This window comes from Peromyscus eremicus, chromosome 7, assembly GCF_949786415.1.
Source record: "Peromyscus eremicus chromosome 7, PerEre_H2_v1, whole genome shotgun sequence".
NCBI classification, from domain to species: Eukaryota; Metazoa; Chordata; class Mammalia; order Rodentia; family Cricetidae; genus Peromyscus; species Peromyscus eremicus.
Genome location: NC_081422.1, coordinates 114,949,422 through 114,971,015, shown reverse-complemented (window position 1 = coordinate 114,971,015; position 21,594 = coordinate 114,949,422). Strand labels below are relative to the sequence as shown.

The following is a 21,594-nucleotide window of genomic DNA, read 5'->3' as shown; positions in this document are numbered from 1 at the left end:
CATGTGGTGACATATAGATTAACAGAAATGGGCTGAGTAAGAGCTCAGTGGTAGGCCTGAGCTAATGGCCAAAGAGTTCTAATTAATATAAGCTTCTGAATGATTATTTTATAAGCAGCTACGGAGTCTGTGGGGCTGGGCAGGATCAGAAAAAAACTTGACTGTGGGCAGGACCGTTCCCTGGGCAGGAATACTAGACTGTGGAAGTGAAGGAAGCTAGCTGAGCACACATGCATTCATGGCTCTCTGCTTCCTGATTATGGATACAATGTTGCAAGCTGCTTCACATCCCTGCCATCTCAGCTTCCCTGCCTCCTGAGATGGGACCCTTGAACACTGAGCCAGAATAAAACCTTTCCCCTTAAGGTGCTTCTGTCAGGGTATTTTTATCCCAGCAACAGGAAATTAACTAAGACAGTGTCCCAAGGAGTGGAGAGCCATCCTAGAAGCCTGTTCATGTAGGTTGGGTAGACACACGTGTTATAGGTGTGCATAGAAACACCCAGAGATGAGTAGTGCAACTTGGCATTGGATGGTCTTGGTTTGACCTTTGGCCTTGTTACTTATTATATGACTTTAGAAAACCAGATTAAAGTCTCCTTTGCTCCCACCCCCAATGTTTTGGGATGTGTGTGCGTGTGTGTGCGTGTGCGTGTGTGTGTGTGTGTGCGCACGTGCGCGCACGTTTACAAGTACCATGTATATGTGTCTGGTATGGGGCATGCATGCATTCAGGTGCACTCACAGGCCAGAGGTGAAGGCCAGGTGTCCTGCTCCTTTACTGTCTGCTTCCTTCCTTTGAGTAAACCTGAAGCTAAGATGGAGGCCAGCAAGCCTCAGGGAGCCTCCTGCCTCCTCCCCCACAGCCACGTCTGGCTTTTCATGTGGGTGCTGGGATCTAAATTTAGGTCCCTTATGTTTTTACATAACAAGCTCTCTAACCCTCTGAGCCGTCTCTCTGGCCATCATCCAGATGGGACAGATGTTGCAGGAAGGGTCTGCCCCCTCTCCTTCCAGCACTTGGAGAGATAGCAGCACTCCTCAGCCCCCCTTACCGGCCGTCCACGGGCACCTGCCCCTCGCTGCCAGGCTGACTGATCTCCAGACCACTTGCATTTCTTTTCCTTTCGTTCCAGGCCCAGAAGTCAGGCTCGAGAGGGGACACACAGGCTGCAGAGAACCTGCTGCTACTCAGCAAACCGCTCACAGACCTCATTAGCCTGCTTATCCCGCTGGTAAGGGCTCGCCTGTGTGAGGATGCCTGTGCCAGGGCTTGCCTGTGTGAGGGCTCAACTGTGTGCTTTTTCAGAAATGCTGAGACTAAAGTGATTTTATCTGAATTTCAAGAATGCCTGAGTTCCTATCATTTTAATTCCCTTCAAAACTAAAACCAGTGGCCAGGCGGTGGTGGTGCAGGAGGCAGAGCGAGGTGGATCTGGTCTACAGAGTGAGATCCAGGACAGGCACCAAAACTACACAGAGAAACCTTGTCTCAAAAAACCCCAACAGGGCTGGAGAGATGGCTCAGAGGTTAAGAGCACTGACTGCACTTCCAAAGGTTCTGAGTTCAATTCCCAGCAACCACATGGTGGCTCACAACCATCTGTAATGATATCTGGCGCCCTCTTCCGTATACATAATAAATAAATAAATTAAAAAAAAACAAAAAAAAACCCAACAACAACAACAACAAAAAACCCCTAAAACCAAAGGAGCTTCCAGAAGGCCATTTATTCTTTAAAAATACTAATATTATACTTGATTTTTAAAACCAGGTGGCATTTCATTCATTAAGATAATATTTAATATCCAGGCTAGATGGCACACATATGTTAAATGAACTCCTGAGAAGGAAATGTGTGTGTGTGAGGTCAGCCAGAACTACACAGTGAGACCCTGTCTGAAAAAGGATAGATGGATAGATAGATAGATAGATAGATGGATGGATGGATGGATGGATGGATAGATAGATAGATAGATAGAAAGGTAGGTAGGTAGGTAGATAGATGCATATATACATACATACATATACACACATACATATATACATAGACAAAATAAATAAGGAGAATCAAATTTAGTTACTTTCTTAATGAAAGTGTGATAAAAATGCAATGAATTCCTGTAAGGAAGGACAAGTCTTTTGAGCACCCAGTCCCTTCCAGGAGAGATTGCTAAGTTGTGCAGGACACCACAGAGTTAGAAAGGTGCAGATACAGCACCCCTTCCCCAACCGTGACAGAGCAGGGATGAAAACAAGCAGGATTACACAAGGCCACTAAATTTCTAGGTGAAACCAATGCAAACTTTGAGTTTTGAATAGCTCAATGGTTTCAACCAAATGGAAGGAGAACCCAAACATGGAGACAGGTGACTCCCCCTTAGATAGCTGGAGGTCCATTGGTGAAATTCTATAAACCTCATAAAAAGCAAAAAGCCTCAGGAAGGCCCATGAAATCAAGGCCTGTCTGTGCCTCCAGAACCAGATGAACAGACCCCGGCCTATGTTAGGCTGGCAGTTCATTGGTCAGGTCAGGACTGAGGCTGGTAGCCCATTGGTCAGGTCAGGACTGAGGCTGGCAGCCCATTGGTCAGGTCAGGATAGCTGATGTTTGGTGTTTACTGCCCTGTGGCTTCAGGATCAAAAATGCAGTTTTGGGGCAAATAATTGTATAGGTTTGATTGCATCCAGGAAGTAAAGGTGTGGCTGTATGTGGCTGCCAGTAATCCCAGGACTCAGGAGGCTGAGGCAGGAAGATTGGCATGAATTTACACTCCAGCAGCCTGTGTCACAAAATGAGATCTTGTTTTATCACTCAAACACACCCAAATAAATGGACAGCCAAAAACAACTCTAAAGGTTCAGCCGGGGAAGAAGGAACAGTTGCCAGTGGGTTTATGTCATAAATTACAAGTGGCAGAAGGAATATAGGGCATGTGAAGTAGGCGCACGTGAGCTGGTTAAGTTGCTACAGTAATAAGGAAGGACACTGTGTCCATGGACCTGGGCTTAACCTTGCTCTGCACTTACCAGCAGGGGGAGGGGGCATGCACTTAGCAGTATGTGACCTTATTGGTTGATTCCACCAATGGGAATTAGTTCATGAGGAGGCCGTGGGCACTCAGTCAGCTGGACTTGGCTCCATGAGCACCATAAGGTCTGGCCAGTGCTGACAACAGCAAGGTTTCTCTCTGCTTTAGCACGGATCGTACTTAATCCCCTCTTTTCTGTGATGTGGGGCCCTCCTTTACTTGACAGAGAAGACCCCCTGGAGCTGTCAAATCTAGAAACAAAACTTCAGAGCTTAAATGTCTGTTCTCAACACCCACATGCTCCTCATCAAAGTCCTCCTTGTCCTCTGGATTAGCTTTGAACCCATGAAACCCTAAACTCGTCACGTTCAGAAGTAGACTGGCAAGGAGTATGGCGGGTTAGAATGTTTTCTGGCATTGTTTTAAGTGTGTGGGGTTTCCACAACAAGAGGACAGGTCTGACTGCAAGCACAGCCTCCACAGCTGAGGTTCTGGGCCTCAGAAGTGCGGAGGGGAGGCTTGTGCACATTCTGTCTCAAGGACAGTGACAAACACATCCATGGAAAAGGTGTGTGCCAACCTCACAAAGCATTTTTGTTTAGGAATAATGAAAGGTTGTCTTACATTCCTGCTATGGAGTCATATCTGATTCCTTAGCAGAGGTAAGTAGGGAATATAAATGATTAAGAGATGCCTTCAAGCCGGGCGGTGGTGGCGCACGCCTTTAATCCCAGCACTCGGGAGGCAGAGCCAGGCGGATCTCTGTGAGTTCGAGGCCAGCCTGGGCTACCAAGTGAGTCCCAGGAAAGGCGCAAAGCTACACAGAGAAACCCTGTCTCGAAAAACAAAAAACAAAAAACAAAAACAAAAAAAAAAAAAAGAGATGCCTTCAAAATGTGGGCTGCGGCCTCACACCGTGGCTGTTTTCCAGAGCTCCTGGGACCTCCCAACATTGCTGGCATTCTCAGGGGAGGAGGGCAGTAAGTAGGTCCCACCCCCTCCGGAGTGATCAAGTCTAAAACATAAACAGGCTGCCATGAAACATCTCGCTCTGGAGCAGAGCAGACCCGGACTTGAAAGGCCTTGAGCATGATGTAGAAGACCACTCCATGTTTCATGTGCCGAGCTGATCCCTCCTGTAAGTCAGTCGTCAGGTGGATCTTTGAAGTAGGCAGATGTGGCCGCCCTGCCCAGCACACCTGCGCTGCCTGCAGCCTCACCTGTCAGCGCTCATCTCCTGCATCTCTACCCTGTACCACCCCAGGCCTCCGGAGAGCTCCGAGGACGCCCCGGCTCCCACAGAAGCACCCTTTTGTCTCCAGTCCCTTTATATGTTACATTGAACCACTTAACACAGCCACTACCTGCCCAGGTTGGCCAACGGCCGGGCATTTCATTTCCATGGAGCTTATACAAGGAAGAGATGACAAGTCACTGGCTAACGTGACTCAGGGTTCCTTACTGGTTGGAGTATGTGTGGCTCAAGGCTGGAAAGGGCAAGAGGTAGGGCCGCCCAGCCTGTGATCTGGGGGAGGGACAGGAGGAGCAGGCGATGGTACCCAGCTCAGGGACGCTGCGTCAGGAACAACTTGACTTCCATCCCAACTCTGTCATCGGCTCACGTTGTCACGTGTGCATCTGAATTTTGCTCGTCTTCCGCTTATTTGTTTTGTTGGACTGTCTCCCCTCCCCCACTGAACGCTCCTCCTTTTGTCAGCCCCGCAGCCCCAGCCTACCTGAGACGCTGTCCTTTGCTCAGACCAGAGAATCACGGGCAGTGTCCCCTTTATAGTCTGGGTTATAGTTCTTCCCAAAGCCCCTCCCTTTCACCTCTGCTTTCACAGATTTTCTTCTGGACGGACACTGCAGTCACGTCTTAGCTCTTGTCACTGCTGACGAGTCTCCTGTGTTCACATGCAGCTCCCTGAACACCTCTTCTCTTGGACTGCTGTAGCGGCTGATGCCTCCTGGTGCCTGGGCCTGTGCTGGGACTGTCCCCAGAGGGTCCCAGCTCTCTGGGATGCCGGCTGCCAGCCCAAGGCTCTAGTGGATTGGTGGGCGTTTGCCTAACGCACGTGAGCTGCCGTGTGTGCACACAGGTTCTCACTGGAGCCTTCAGCTTCAGCAATGGCCAGTGACAAGAGGGTTGTCCTGCATCTTCTCGGGAAAGATTAACACACATTTATAGCTTTGCATAAAGGGAAGAAAAATAGTATTAAAGCTACCGAGCGCCTCACTAGAGCAATACCGAGTAAGATAAATTTCACAATGGCTGTTTAAAAATGTAATAGCCTCCAGGAGAAGGCACCGGGATTGCACCGGGGAGAATAAATGGACTTGGGGTTTCAGTTCAACTTGGATGGCTTCTGGACCATTGGCCTAGAGATGGGAGGGTGAACTTGGTAGTTTTGGGGGCTCTCTGTAAATGTGGCCCAGGGAAAGGAAGTGCACACTGAAGACACTGAAATCAGTCAACCCAGAGTCAGGAACAAAGCCATGCGTTCTTGGTTTTGGTGTGTGTCTAGGACCCTTGGGGATGCTTGAAACCCTGCATGAACTCAAAACTTCACTGGTTTCCTCCTGACTGTGGCTCCAGCCATGACTCATCAGCTGTACAATGGTGTGTGGATTTTAGATGGGTCTCTCCCTGGGGACATGATAGACAGTAGGGTAGTTTCCTTTTGTGTTGCCATGGCAGCGAGCCCCAGCTGCTTTCACCCTCCCATCATGGGATGAAACAACCCACACAGTGCATTGCATTGTGAGCTATGATGTTTGGTGGATGAAGCGTGTTAAGTGCATTTTAACTTCCATTTTCAATATACTATGGGTTTAGCTAGAATAGCAGTTCTCAACCTGTGGGTCACCTAGGACCATTGGAAAGCATAGATATTTACATCACAATTCATAACAGTAGCAAAATTACAGTTATGAAGTACAGTGAAAATAATTTTACATTTGGGGGGTCACCACAGCATGATGAACTGTATTGAAGGGTGGCAGCATCAGGAAGGCTGAGAACCACTGCTCTAGACACAATTCTGTTGTAAGTCAAGAAGCTTCTACATTATGGGTTTTTTTCTGTATGTACATTCCTGTGATAAAGTTTAATATGTAAATTAGGCATGATTTAGGGTGATGTAACAGGTTAACACTAGAGCAGTGAGAGCAGTACATCACAGTAAGTTACCTGGCTGTCAACACCCCAAACACTGTGCTGTTCACATCCCTCCTGGGAGATCCAGGTGACACAGCACTACATGCTGAGCTGTAACAACTGAATGTCACAGGCTGCCATTGCCCTTCTCTGGGGGCCCCTGAGAAATTATTCTGAATGGTGTGGTTGAATTGCCCACTCTCTGGCTCCATCTGGGTTTAGAGTCAGCACTTGTCCAGTGCATCCACCCTGCATATTCTGCCCTCCGGCTCACTATCATCTTCTCAGTTACCAGATCAGCTGTGCTATTCCAGTGCTTCTACCCAGGCAACCCTTGGAACTGCAACTTAAAATGCATGCACCATTGCTTTCTGGGAAGTTCCAGCCTATGGTTACTCATGGACACAGTGTACGAGAGTCCCAGTGAAAGGTCCATATAAGGCATCCATCCTTGGTCTGCTCTGACAGCTTCACGACTCCGTGTTCTCTTTTAATGCCTGTTCTCATAGTAGTATGCAGCACTCTGCACATAATTCACAGCATCAAAGGTTTCCCCAATTCTCACGTGGTATCCGTAGTATGAGAACATTGGTTTCTCTGCCTCTTTTGCTGGATGGCTAGCCCTGTTCTGGTAGAGGCCGTATCTCTCTGCTCCGTCTTGGGGCCTGGGATGGAGATTCAATACAAATTGCCTAGGAAAGGAAGGATAATACAATAAATCTTCACACTGAGACTGAGAAGGAAACCAAGTCTGTTCACCTAGTTGTATACACCTTCCCACTGTCCCTGTTGAGTGTCTCCTCAGAAGGTAGGCAGTGGGGACTAACGCAGCCACTCACCTCACCAGCACAAAATCACCTTCTCTCTAGTGCCTGCTCTCTCCTTGGCATGAGGTCTACACTGGCTTTATATTTCTGAAACTGCCTGTACCCTACATCTGACTGAACAGAAAGCACACAACAGCTCTGACCAGGGACTTGGACACTTCTAGAATACTGTACCTGTAGTCTGTAGAAACAAACAAAACACGACCCTCACATCCCAGCAGCTCTGGTGAGAACAGAGGCCTTGGGTGTTGGATATGGATGCCTTTGTCTGTGGCCATACCATCCTCAGTGTGCTCAGTCCCGTCAAAGTAGATGTCACACACTGCCACCCTCTTCTACAAGGAGAGACCCAGAAGGTGGCGGTTGGTGTGTAGACTTGGGTAGCTTTAGGAAGGAAGTTTCCAGAACTGCAGGTGTGCTCCCTCCCATTACTCTTTGGACATTTTTCTTGATGCGGTTGCAATGTAGGTTTTTAACAGCAGTTTGTTCTTGGTTGGGGTGCCCTGTTCTAAGCTTGAAAAACAACCAACCAACCACACACACACACACACACACACACACACACACACACACACACAAAGAAAAAAAATTACTGATGGGACACAAAGGATCCCAACAGCAGTTCCCCCAGAGAATGCTGCTCAGCCATGGATGACCCTCAGGGCAGCAGCCTCATCAATCCCTCAAGCCCACTTCCAAGTAGTAATGCTTTGTGTTTTGTGACTTCCTGGGGAGACATGAACAAGTGTCTGTTCATCCCAGATAGGACACCGAGGACAGACCAAAGAGGTGACTCCCCTCGAATCTAGCTCAGGGAACCAGTGAGTGAGTTTCTTACCGTAGCACCAATGACTCAAAGGCAGATGCATCTCCAGACAGCCCAGGCCAGCTATAGGAATCCAGCCCAAGAGGAATCTGCCCAACATGTGGACAACTCCACTGAAGGAACTCTCCTCTTTCCCAGAAACTGTTGCTAGTTATAAAGCCTTTCGGAGGGGCTTTGTGAGTCTGCAAGGACAAGTGTCTACGTAAGTCTTTCTTTTCTGCCTAAGGAAGGTCTTTAGACACTGAGGTGACTGGGCAGCGGGCACACAGAGGAAATTGGGGAGTGACAATTGGAGGGACAGAAAATCTGAGATGTGGGTCATGCCCAAGAATTCCAGTTGATAGAAAGGTTTTTAAGCTCTGTATTCTGTGTTCCCCTGTACACATAATTACGGTTGGGTTTGTGTGGTGTCCATGAGGACAGAGTCTTAATAGTCTAGCTCATAGCATGGTTGGAAAGGTTGACTCTCAGAGCCAGGTCCCGTGGTCAGAATTGACTGTGATTTTTCTATTAACATATCTACATATTGACATCAGGGATGATGATGAGCTGTGGGTTTGGGAGATGCAGAACTAACTTTCACTTTAGTGAGATCAGAAAGTGGTCCAAACCAGTAGAAACAGACTCAAGAGAGCTGGTCAGAGGAGTCAGGTGCAAGGTTTGCACTGGGTTGTGGCTCCGTCAGCAGAGAGCCCTGGCCTTGGCTCCTGCACAGGAAAAAACAAAACAACAGCCCCCACCCCCCACTCCATCCCTACCCCACCCCCCACCCCCACCCCAACCCCCACTCCATCCCCCCACTCCACCCCCAACCCCCACTCCATCCCCACCCCCACTTCATCCCCCCACTCCATCCCCACCCCCCATTCCACCCCCCACTCCATCCCCACTCCACCCTTACCCTCCACTCCATCCCCACACCCCCACACCCCCCACTCCATCCCCACCTCCACTCCACCCCCACCCCCCACTCCACCCCACCCCCCACTCCATCCCCCCACTCCACCCCCACTCCACCCCACCCCCCACTCCATCCCCCCACTCCACCCCCACTCCACCCCACCCCCCACCCCCACCTCCACTCCACCCCACCCCCTACCCCACCCCCCACCCCTACTCCACCCCATCCCCACCTCTGGTTAACTTCACTGAGTGCCATCAAGCTCATTTAAATAACAAAGGAAATTAAATTAAATAAAACCCAATAAACATGGGTTTTTACTTTTCACTTTGGAGCTCTTAAATGGTAAATTAAAATGTAAATAGGTACGTGTCAAAAGCTTTCAAATTATCCCTGTCTTTAATCCCACTTCCAAAAACAAGATCGCATAGGAAATAATTTGAAGTGTGGGGTATTTGTGCAAATACATAAACTCGTGACTTTATTTTTAACATCAAAAAACTTAATAACTTACAGATTGCTCAATTAGAAATCAAATTCTGGTTTTTAAAATTTCTATTTGTGTGTGTGAGGAGGGGTCAGAGGACGACTTTTGGGAATGTCTGAGCTTTGCTGAGGCGGGCCTCTCTCCCTTCTGCTGCTGTGCTTGGTACTCTAGGCTGCTCACCTGTGCTTGGTGCTCTAGGCTGCTCACCTGTGCTTGGTGCTCTAGGCTGCTCACCCCTGAACTTCCTGGCAGTTCGGTCTCTTCTCCCATCTCACCAGAGGCCTTGCAGATGTGAGGCCACTGCTTCGGGCTTTTTATGTAGACTCTGAGGGCTCTAGATCATGTTGCCAGCCTGTGTGGTGAGTGCTTTTCCCCAGTAAACAATCTCTTTACCCGAAATTCTAGTTTTAAGGTAGAATTCTAATGCCACTGAATATGATTTTCAAAGCATATTTAATAATGTGGTGAAATATGACATGGCATTAGACAAAATACTAGGGTGTTATCAGATGCTAATTCAATGTATATTTTTATAATGTATATATAATTGGAAGATCTTATGCATGTAATTTAACCTATATTTAGAATAAGTATTGTTTACATTTATTTAATTATCTTGTGTGTATGAACACATGTCAGAATACAGGTGGGAGGTCAGAGGACAACTTGCAGAAGTCAGCCCTCCTTCTCCTATGTGGGTCCTGGGGATCAAACTCAGGTCATCAATTTGGTGACAAGCTCCTTTTCCTGCTGAGCCATCTCACCAGCCCTTAAAATCAGCATCTTCTAGTAATGGGTGTATACCCAGCGTCCTTTAGGATTAGCGCACGCACATACACAGGGTGCTGCAGTCCTTACCCCACAAAGGCTCCCTCTGCTACCAGAAGCAAGTGTGTTAAGCCTTGAACATGGGGAAATGGTGTTCTTAGCTCCTACCTAGAAACACTAGAAACACCTTAGCTGCTGCAGGCACCCATCAGCTTGCCCAGACACCGGCTGCTGGTGTCGTCAGGGCAGCTGGTGCCACATCTGAGGAAGGCACAGGGGAGTCCCCCGGGTAAAAGGGGCCCAGCACCTGCCAGGGATGAGCGTAAGGGTCCTTGTCATCAGGCAACTTGTCGTGAGCAGCTGTCCTCCTGGCTAACAGTGTTACCAGATCCAAGTTCAGCTGCTTTCCTGATACCGTGTTTGGCAAGGTCGTGATGTTAAGAGCTGGCAGGTCTGGAAGCTGGATGCCTCTGGCCACATTGCATCCTGTGGGGACACTGACTCAGAAGTAGTTTGTATGTACAGATGGTGGTCCATCACAGGCTGGCAGGAGCCTGCTCACAGCAGTGTGCCTGATGACGCATGGCTGATGTCCGTCACCCAGTCTGTTCTGCAAGGCCCCCAAAAAGCAGCCGTTGTTTTCTGGAGGCTTGCCCATTTGCTGTTTCTGCACTGTACACAGTGGTCAGGCAGCAGGATGCCACCACCCTGGGAGATAAGGGTCAGGTGGAGACAGAGATGTAAAAGCATACTGCAGCAGAATCTGCAGGAAGCTCCCACCAGTGAACTCACTGCTGCCTGGAGACCGGGGGGAGAAAGCAAGCTCACCCAGAGTCAGCAGAAGCAGCAGTCAAGATTGTGGCCGAACCCACTGAAAACAGAAGGAAGGCAGAAGGACTCCAAGTTCTTTGATTAATCAATCAAGCATTTAGAAAATCACAGAACAAGAATGGAGACTCAGCAAGTGAGGGCAATTTTCCCAGTTTTTAAAAATACAGACAGAGAGAGAGAGAGAGACAGTATCTCACTGTGAAGTACTGGCTGAGCTGGAACTCAGGGATTTGCCTAACTCTGCCTCCAGAGTGCTAGGACTTGAGTTCGATTCCCCCGACCCCCAAGCCCACATGGTGGAAGGAGAGAACTGACTCCCACGAGTTGATCTCTGACACAGGCACCTCAGCATGCGCGTACCTAGACTTAGGGGTATGCACCTGTTCCATCTTCCAGACAGTGACCTGTGTAGTGAGAGATATCAGTGCCGTGACCCTGATTCTTCCTGCTAAGGACAGTGTGCTGGTCCACTGTATGCGAGCTGGAAATGGTTGGGTTGGCTTTCTGTGGCCACAGAAATGTCTCATGGTACTATAATACCCCATTCAACATGACTGAGAACATGAAACCTTGTGCTGAATTTGAAAATAATACTTTTCTACTTTTAGACAGAGTAAATTCCATGTCTTGTCACCTGGTGTTCTGTGAAGTAAAAATAGTAATTTCTTTTGAGAGAGAGAAAGGGAGAGGGAGGGAGGGAGAAGAATGTTTGCATGTGCCATCTGTTCTGCTGTCCTGAGTACCTGCTGGGCCTCTCTTCTGCCGCAGACACAGGAGCTTTGGTTTCTAACTAGAGCACAGCTCCAGGGTCTACTCTCTCTTCACCACTAGAGAATACAGCTCCTGCCTCCTCCCCAGCAGGACACTGGGGCAGGGGGTCCCTAACTCTGCTGCAGGTTGACACCCACATGAAGGCTTCATCTGGGCTAAGCCCTACTCACCACTTCAGGTTGCATCATCGTAAAATCTATCATGAGACAGTGGGATAAAGATAATGAAAAATAGTCAGCATGAGTTTGAAATGGAACTCAGCAATAGTCCGTGGGATAGCAGTTGAAAAGTGTTCACTAGAGATACTCCTAAAGACATGCTTACAGACCGTTTTCCTCCACTTCTGCTTGAGTTCTCACAGGTCAGGAGTAGCTGAGCACTTGCTCAGCTAAGCTTGCTATTTATTTTTACATAGGTCATTATACAGCGTGTTTGAGCATGTTAGAACTCAGTGCATTTGAGTGCCTTAGAACTTGGCGTGTTTGAGCGCGTTAGAACTCGGATTGCTTCAGCCTCTTTGGCCTCTTGGTTGGAGTTACTTTTCTGCTGTGGTGAGACAACAGTACCCAGCAGAAGCGGCAGATCGGAGAGGGTCCGCTTAGCTCACAGATGAAGGGTGCAGTCCATCCTGGAAGTCCCGGCAGCAGGAGCTTGAGGTGCTGGTCACACTGCATCTGCAGTCAGGAAGCAGAAAGCAATGAACCCTTGTGCTTGTCTCACTTCCCCCTTCCAGGACCCAAGTCCATGGAACGGTGCCTCCCTCCAGCATTAGATTAGAGTGGGTCTTCCTGCATCAGTTAACCTAATCACAACAATCCTTCACAGATACGGCCATAGCCCAGGGATTCTCAACCTTCCTAATGCTGCGGCCCTTTAATACAGTTCCTCATGTTGTGCTGACCCCCTAACCATGAAATTTTTTTCTTTGCTATTTCATAGCTGTAATTTTGCTACTGCTATGAATCGTAATGTATGTATCTCATATGCAGAATATCTGATATGTGACCCATGAAAAAGGGTTATTCAACCCCCGGGGTCATGACCCACAGGTTGAGCAACACTGCTGTAGACTAGCTTAAACAACATAATCCCTCACAGACATAGGCATAGACTAACTTAATCAAGGGACTCCTCAAAGGCATGGCCATAGACTAACCTAATAGGACAATCCCTGACAGACATGACCATATACTAATCTAATCAAGATAATGCCTCATGAGTGTGCCTGGAGGCCTTTCTCCAAGCTGACTCCAGACCTATCCAGGTTAAAGTCAGCACTGACCATCACAAGCACAGGTTTCTAGGAAAAGCCACCTGGTCATTTGGATGCTCAGCCTGTGAGCAACTTGGAGTGGGCTTTTTATTTTCAGTTTGGTTGGCTGAGCTATCGTCGGTTGGTAAATTCCCAGAGCCTCACTCTGTCCTTGGGAGGGAGCTGGGCTCAGGAACAGAAGTCCTGAGGTGTGCCACCCTTTCCTGATCCTTCTCACAGCTGGCCTGTGGGGTGGCACACGTTCACGCACAGCAGGCAGAGGCCCGTCTTCTGAGACATTCAACTATAGATACCTTCACACACTGTTCCTACCGATGTTTCTTTGTGTACACATAGTTTGGAGGGGAAATGTTTTTCAACTCGGAACTATTTCTGTAATTGTGACTAGCTCATAACTAAAGATTCTCTTGAGGCAAAAATAGGAAACTCATATTTCATGTAAATGAAGTCTCACAGCTGTTTGATGTGTGGAGGCCATGGTCATTACAGAATCCTCCGCACAGAAACACTGCAAATACAGGAAATTCAGTGTTTAACTGGGTCATCGGTTTCCCTCACTTCTCAGCAGGAGGGGAGGAACCCGCTGTTGAAGGGCTGAGTGCCCTTCTTCCTGTAGGCTCCTGTTTTAAAGTCAGTTCATACTGTGACACTTTGACCTAAAGCAGGGGGACGGGGCTGTGCAGGCCATGCTAGGACAGCGCGTGGCCTGCATGTGCACTTGCAGATCGATGCCCTTTCTACTACTGGTGAGTCACCATGTGTGCCACTTGTCTCCAGGCGTCTGGAGTGTTTAAAATGTGTTTGGGTTGTTGCTGTTAAAGAGTTCTTTTTTTTTTTTTTTTTTTTTTTTTATGTGTATGTGTGTGTTAGTGGGTGTCCATGCAAAGATTCCCTGAAGCCTCCATGTGGTCCTCCACAAGAGCAGCAAATGCTTTTAACCACTGGGTAATCTCTCAATCCCTACTTGTTAGCTTTTTGAGACAGAGCCTTACTCTGTAGCCCAGGCTGGCCCAGAACTTAGAGTGATCCCCCTGTCTCAGGGCCCAAGTCCTAGAATTACAGGCATGAACTGCCACACCCAGCTGTCATGTGCTGTGGGATGGTCTTTCTGTGTGCTGTGAATATGTGTTGCTACGATTGGTTAATAAGGAAGCTGCTCTGGCCTATGGAAACACAGGTTATAGCCAGGCAGGAAATCCAAGCAAAGTTACAGGGAGAGGAAAGGCGGAGTCAGGGCAGATGCCAGCCCCACCACCCAAGGAACTGGTAACACCACAGCCATGTGGCAAAATATAGATTAATAGAAATGGGTTAATTTAAGATGTCAGAGCTAGCTAGCAATAAGCCTGAGCCATAGACCAAACAGTTTGTAATTAATAATAAACCTCTGTGTTTATTTGAAACCAAGTGACTGCAGGACACAGGAAAACTTCAGTATACAGCCATGTGTGGCTTATGTGCTGTTCTCTATAAAATAAAACTTACATATATGTGTATGTTTCATATGTAGGTATTATGCACCCAGTAAAAATAATTCAAAATACTTAGGACACAGTGCTCTGTGAGTTGTGTGTCTTTGGGTCTGTAATGGAAGCACGTGCCTACGTTTTCCACAGGAGGTCATGGTGGAATCTTCAGCCCACTTTTCTATCCCTTATAAACACAATTTTATTGATGGCCTTCGTGAACACTCAAGAGTTGAGTGATCAAGAGCCCTCCCGTGACCGTGTGCCCTTCCAGGTGTTCATATTTGAGACATGGGCAGGAGAGCATGGTGTTGCCAAGTCAGCTGGGTCCACGTGGAGTTGACTGAGAATACTTGTTAGCTATAAAAAGCAGGGACTACCAGGTAACCGTAACTGGTGGGAATGTTTCCTTTCATCTGCCTCCCCACGGGGTGCAGGGCGGTTTTCGCTCTCTTAGAATTTGTACCAATCCCAGGTTTTGTGAAGTTGAATCACTTTTGCTGTTCCGACATGTTGAATCCTGAGTCTGAAAATCTTGCATTTCTTTCTCTGTAAATGAAGAAAAGAATCTTTTGTAGGTTGTCTTGTTTTGTTTTGCTGTTTTGAGATGGGGTAGGGGACTCTCTGTGTATCCCTGGCTGGCCCAGGTTGGCCTGGAACTCACAGAGCTTTTGCTGCCTCTGCCTCGCCAGTGCTGGGATTAAAGTTGTGTGCGATGGTTAATTATCTTAATTTCTGTCTCTCTGATTGCTTGGTGTGACTTCTGCCCTCTTTTCTTGCTTCATCTGTTTTGAATATTAGGCATCTTTGAATATTAGGAAGGGCATATTTTTGTTGCAACAAATGTACTCTTTCTTTTTCTCTTTGATATTTTTTTTATTTTTATTACATTTTCATTACAAAGATAGCATCTATCTTATGGATAAACATGTCAGTGTCCTTTACCCTTTGAGGCTTCATGTCTGGTTTTTACTGGTTCTCCCAACTTAGAAGACAGATGTAACCAGTCACCTGTGTTTTCTAGTGTCCCTGTGTATAACTGTTGGGTTTATCCACTGCTGTTTTACTGTGATGGGTGAGGTGGGCATCACATGTTGGCGGAAGGTTTCAGTTATCAGGTGCTGAATAGATTGTGTGCTGTGTGGAGTCCTCATTTCGCAGGATGCAGTTGGTATTATTTACTATTTAGACCACAGTTGAGAATAACATACATCTAGGGAGATGACAGCCAAGCTTTGTCCAGGAAACCTTTGTTCCTTGGCTTGAGTTAATGTCTGATTGAGGTAAACACAGGGCTGGGTGTCAGGGATTCCATTATAACACAGAAATGGAGGTTGAGCACAGTCAGCCTGAAGCTCCGCCCATTCTGCAGCCCTGGATTCAGCCAACTGTGAGTTGAAATCACTTGTGAATAAAATCATGCCTGTAACAAATGTGTACAGATTATTCTTCTCATCATTTTCCAGTTAGTATAGCACAGCAATGATTTGCATTCTGTTTATGTGGTGCTCGATCCTATAGGTGTCCAGAGATGACCACTCAAGGGTGTGCCGAGGTTATGTGCAGACACTGGGCCTTCCTTCCCACTTAAGTTAGCATCTGCAGGTTTTAGTAACCTTTGAGGATCTTGGACCGATCTCCACAGACACTGAGGGAAGATGGGAGCATCCTTTGTGTGAAAGAGCTATTGTAGTACATTCCCCAAGGGTCACGCTGAAAGCCTTTTATTCTGGGATTCCCCTATGGAAATGCACCTTTCCCCAGATAGGTTCCATCGTGTACTTGTGATGATGAGGAAGACCATTCAAAGCTGAAGTGCTGATGGTGTGTGGCTAATTTGTTGAAATTTGTCTATTGAGGTCCCACTGACTGCATTTTACCTCACCGATGCTAATTAGTAGCTCAGTCTCTTAAACTGGGAATAACCCTTCCCTTGCCATCAGCAGGGCTGACAGTGCAGCCACAGAGCCAGATCACTGGGAAGGACCATCGTCCTTGTCATCAGACATTCCACATGAGGGTCAGGCCTTTGGGCAGGAGAGCATGGCGTTGCCAGAGTCAGCTTGGTCCACTCTGAACATCATGCATGCATTCAGCTGTGGTTGCATGGACTTCTCTGGTGACAGGTGAGTGACAGCAGTAGGCAAATTAGTGCAAGCTTTCCACCTCGAAAGAAGGATGCAGGGCTGGCAAGATGGCTCAGCAGGCAAAGGGGCTTGCTGCCAAAGCAGACAACCTGAGTTTTATTCCTGGGACCTATGTGGTAGAACCCACAAGCTGTCGTCTAATCTTCACACACTAAATAAATGTAACTTTAAAAAGGGACAGGATAATGCCCTCGAGAGCTGTTGACAGACAGAAGGGTTAGGCACGCAGGGTCTTGGCAAGGGCTTGGTGCAGAGTGTGTGCCCCACTGCGCTTGTTTTGTCTGTGTGTTGCGTGGCTCCTGCATTACCTTTACCATAGTACAACACTGTGTAGTAAAACCCACCATGGTGATGACAGCATTCCCAAGAGTCTAGAAGCTGGATGTGCTCCGTTTTATTTTTGTCCCTGCCCCAAGCCATTCGATTGTAGATGCTCTCTAAAAGGCCAGCTCTGTGTCAAGTTTGAAGCCACTGAATAGCATATAATAGCACTGGCTATTCACCCGTAACTGTGATGCAAGCGGCTAGCTGTTTTGATAACCGTGGTTGGCTTTTTGTTCTGGCTTTGTGCCTGCAGCATTACCCTGCCGATGACTCCCAGGGGCTTTCCCATGCTGCATGCTCTGTAATCATATTACCCCCATCTAATAAACAGCCAGCTCATATTGTAATAAGCCCTCTTTGCACACAGCCTCGTTAATGTGCTAAAGTAATGGACCCAGGGGCATTTCCAAAGACTGTAACTCTACAATTAGCTGGCCTCACAGCTAGACAGAGAGTTGATTGAGTTCCCACCATACTGCAGTCACGCGGGTCCTCAGAGCACACCAACCATACAGCAGAAGTGCCGCTGGGCCCTCAGAGTCCTTCCGCCCCGGGATGGAGATGGACAGTCTTGTTTCATTCTGTCTGGATGCATCTCTTGGATAAGTGAACTCCCTGCTTTCAAAGATATGACTTTGGGGGCTGGAGAGATGGCTCAGAGGTTAAGAGCACTGGCTGTTCTTCTAGAGGTCCTGAGTTCAATTCCCAGCAACCACATGGTGGCTCACAACCATCTACAATGAGATCTGGTGCCCTCTTCTGGCCTGCAGGCTGAACACTCATTGTATACATAATAAATAAAAAAAAAAAAAAAAAAAAAAACCCAAAGATATGACTTTGCCTTACAGAATTCATACTAAACATCCGGACAATAAAGGCTTAACTAATTTTCAACATCATTGCACAGACTTTGTTCTATTGTAAATCACCTGGTTGGATATTGTTTCGGTGTTAGAGGGCAGTGTTTGTCGTATGGGCCTTGCACTTTTATTAAAGGACAGCCATTGTCTCCTTGGAAATCACATTTTTAAAGAAAAACTGTATTATTTCTTACTTTCTTTGAGGGCATATCTTCTGCCTCATTCCTGGATTTGTTAGATCTGAACTCTTCAGAAAGGAATTACTTTAATGCAAGAGAGAATTTTCACAATCTTGGAGTGTAGCTGGAGTTATCTCCAGTCCCACCTGGGCCCGTAGCCACTCAGACCCAAATAAACACACAGAGGCTTATATTATTTAAACTGTTTGGCCTAATGGCTCAGGCTTCTTGCTAGCTCAATCTTACATCTTAAATTAACCCATTTCTATAAATCTATACCTTGCCACATGGCTAATGGCTTACCAGTAACTTTACATTTTACTTCTCAAGGCAGCAGTGGCTGGCAGCGTCTCTTGACTTAGCCTTCCACTTCCCAGAATTCTCCTCTCTCTTTGTCCCACCTATACTTCCTGCCTGGCTACTGACCAATCAGCATTTTGTTTATCAATCAATCATAGCAACATTGGAGTCAGTCAACAGTCACTTTTTTTCCATCCGTGTGTGCTTTTGTGCATGTATGTGTGCATGCTCAAATGTGCATGGTCACATGTGTCAGGTGTAGATGTAGGTGTACATGTGTGAGCATGTGGAAGCCCAAGGGTCAACATCAGATGTCTCTCTCCATTGCTCTCTACCTCATTCTCTGAGGCAGGGTCTCTTGGTTGAATCCAGATTGCTTGCCAAGCAGGGCTAGTCCTGCTCAACACTCCAACAACCCTCTTCCCTGTCTCCATGTGCCAGGATTGCAGGCAGGTCACCATGTCCGCTGGCTTTTACCTGGGGCCTGGGATCTGAACTCCTAACCTCCACTCATGTCCAAACACTTGGACCACGGAGCCGTACGCAGACCCTATCATCTTGGCTTCTGGACTCCAGTCCTGCAGCACACTTTCCAGCTTTGTAACAACAAGTCCTAACAGGTTTCCCTTTTCTGATGGTCCTAATACACTGAGTCTTCTGGAAGCTGTCAGCAGTATCCCAAGACTGTACCGTCACTGGCAGGTTAGTGTGTGGCTCGTGTCACATGGAGGCCATTTCCCTTGCGTGCCTGGGAAACTTTCCTTTCTCTTTTAATTTTAGGGTTAGAAATGGCAGATTTCTTTCTGACATTTTAATTGCAAAAGGTATGATGAGCCATCACAGGAATCCAAACAAGCTAGAGGTGATTAGTAAAACCAAAGCCCCCACTTGTGCATCTGGCTTATGGCGATGGTCTGTCTCTGTTCTTTTCCATGCAGTCACAAGTGCCTACATCATGGATATATTCTTCTCTGTATTTGCTTCAGTATTACGGACTCTTTTGTTGTCTGTATCCAGCCACTGGTTTTGTATTGCTCAGTAATTATGGACTCTTTCATTGTCTTATCTGGCTACTGGTTTTGTTCTTTTCAGCCTGAATGTCATTAGTGTGAACTTCAGACATTCTTTCCAGTGGCTGTTTAGGTTGATTGCAGTTACATGCCATCCTAGATGCCCAAAGTAACATCCTGATGTGGCGTCCATGCTTCTGCACTCTCCTCGTTTATGTCAGCTCCCCAAAGTGAGGTGGCTAGGTGTGGTAATGTGAATGTAATTGCTTCCAGTCAGCTCATAGGCAATGGCACTATTAGGAGGTGTGGCTTTGTTGGAGAAAGTATGTCACTGTGGGGGTGGGCTTTGAGGTCTTTTATGCACAAGCCATGCCCAGTGCCTTAGTCAACTTCCTGTTGCCTGCAAGATGTAGGACTCTTAGCTACTTCTCCAGCACCATGTCTGTCTGCATGCTGCCATGCTCCCCTCAAGGATGATAATGGACTAATCCTTTGAAACTCTAAGCCAGCACCAATTAAATGTTTTTCTTATAAGAGTTGCCATGGTCATAGTGTCTCTTCACAGCAATAGAAACCCTAACTAAGACAGAAGTTGGTACCAGGAGTGGGGTATTGCTGTGCTAGGCCTGATTATGTGTTTGTTTTAAGAAATATGGACTTCGGGATTGTGGATTAGAAAAGCAGGTGAAAGCTTTAAGCACTGTTTAATGGGCCATACTAGTAGGAGCATGGAAGACAGTGGTGCTGAATGTGATTTGATGAACTGTGGGGCCTGGCTCAAGAGGTTTCAGAGGAGAATATTAATATATGGCCTAAAGATCATTCTTGTGATATTTTGGTGAAGACCTTGGCTACTTTTTGCGCATGTCCAAAGAGTCTGCCTGAGGCTAAAGTGAAGAGTTTTTGATTAATTCCATTGGCAGAGGAAATCTCAAAACAGCCTATTATAGACTCTGTTGTGTGGTTATTAGTGGTAACTCCAATGAAGATTTATAATGAAAAGGAGCAAGCTGAGCAAATAAAAATAAAGTATGCAGATTGAGAAAAGGGGCACCAGGAAATAAGAATAGAGCTAAGTCCTGTGTTCAAGGAGAGAAACAGATCAAGAAATATAATAAAGGGAGTGGTGACCTCAGGACAAGATCCCACTCAATTAAGTTTCTAACTTGTGAAAAGGAATTTTTAAAAAGCTTACAGCCAGTTGTGGTGGTGCATGCCTTTAATCCCAGCACTCAGGAGACAGAGGCAGGCTAGTCTCTGAATTTGAGGCCAGCCTGGTCTACAGAGCAAGTTCCAGAACAGCCAAGCTTAGGCAGTGAAGGAAACTATCAAAACCAGAAAGCTGATGACGGTGTAATCGAACAAGGAGACCATGTTCCAGCCCCAGCAAGCAGCAGAACTTGGCAGCTTCAGGCACGTGGTTCTGGCTTTAGAGATAAGCATAGAAGAAACAGGCTATGGAATTGTCCCCGAGACCATGGAAAGCTGCTGAGGCCAGGCATGTGTCAGGGGTGTCCCTGAACAGAGGCCAGTAGAGGGGCCATTGCGTGAAGCTGTGAAGTTGAAGCTTGGATTGCCTTGGAGACCCCAAGATGTTAGAGATGACAGAGCTGTGGGATACCTGCCAAGGAGAGCTGCTAACAGGGAGTGGAACCAACCCAAGAGAAAGAAGTGTGCTGCAGTCAACAAAGCTGAAAGGAGTTGGAGATCTGAAGAGCATTTTGATGTCAGACATGGAGATGCCGAGTTTGGAATTTGCCCAGCTGGTTTTTAGCCTTGCTTTGGCCCAGTATTTCCTCACTGTGCTCCCTTCCTACATTTTGGAATGAGTCTTCTTAGCTTTGCTATGTATGGATGGAAATTCAGCTCATGAGGTTTCAGTTTGGATTTTTTTAGTTGTAGCATTAAAAAGGAGCCACACAATCGCAAAATACATTTAACTCTAAGGCATTAAATTTGACAAGTGGAAAAATAGATGATTTTAATAGAAAACTATAAATTACCAAACTTGGCATCAATGTGAGTAAATGTCAAACTCCGAAAATGCACATGTGGGAGCCAGAGGGAAGCTCTGCAGAGCTGGTGTTCTTCTCCACAGTCCTAGGATTGAGTGCAGGCCGCCTGGCCTGTAAAGCAAGTGTCTTTACCCACAGGGCCAGCTCATGGCCCCAGTTAGAACAGTGTCTGTTTTAAACATTGGTTTCTCAGGACACAGTCACCCCCTCTGCCTTCTCAATATCTGACATGACTTTTTTTCTTAGAAGTCACCTCTCCAAGGATTGACTGTCTCATGATAGAAAGTAGGATCTGACTCCCCATGGCTGAGGAATAGAAAGGCACGTTTCTCTTTGTTATCCTGCCAGGGGTCTCTCACAAGCAGTTAGAGCAGCTGCAGTTTTGAAGAGCACACTCGAACTCCCTTGGTCACCACCAA

The 21,594-nt window shown here is 47.1% G+C and overlaps 1 protein-coding gene across 4 annotated transcripts in view; it reads left to right on the top strand.

Annotated features, from left to right (window-relative positions):
- Ulk4 (unc-51 like kinase 4) overlaps window positions 1-21,594 on the top strand; it is a 312,713-nt gene that overhangs the window by 204,276 nt on the left and 86,843 nt on the right. For all 4 annotated transcript variants that reach the window (XM_059268917.1, XM_059268919.1, XM_059268918.1 and 1 more), the window contains exon 34: window positions 1,137-1,235. In XM_059268917.1, the coding sequence (XP_059124900.1) occupies window positions 1,137-1,235 (99 nt within the window). The remainder of the gene's footprint in view (window positions 1-1,136; window positions 1,236-21,594) is intronic.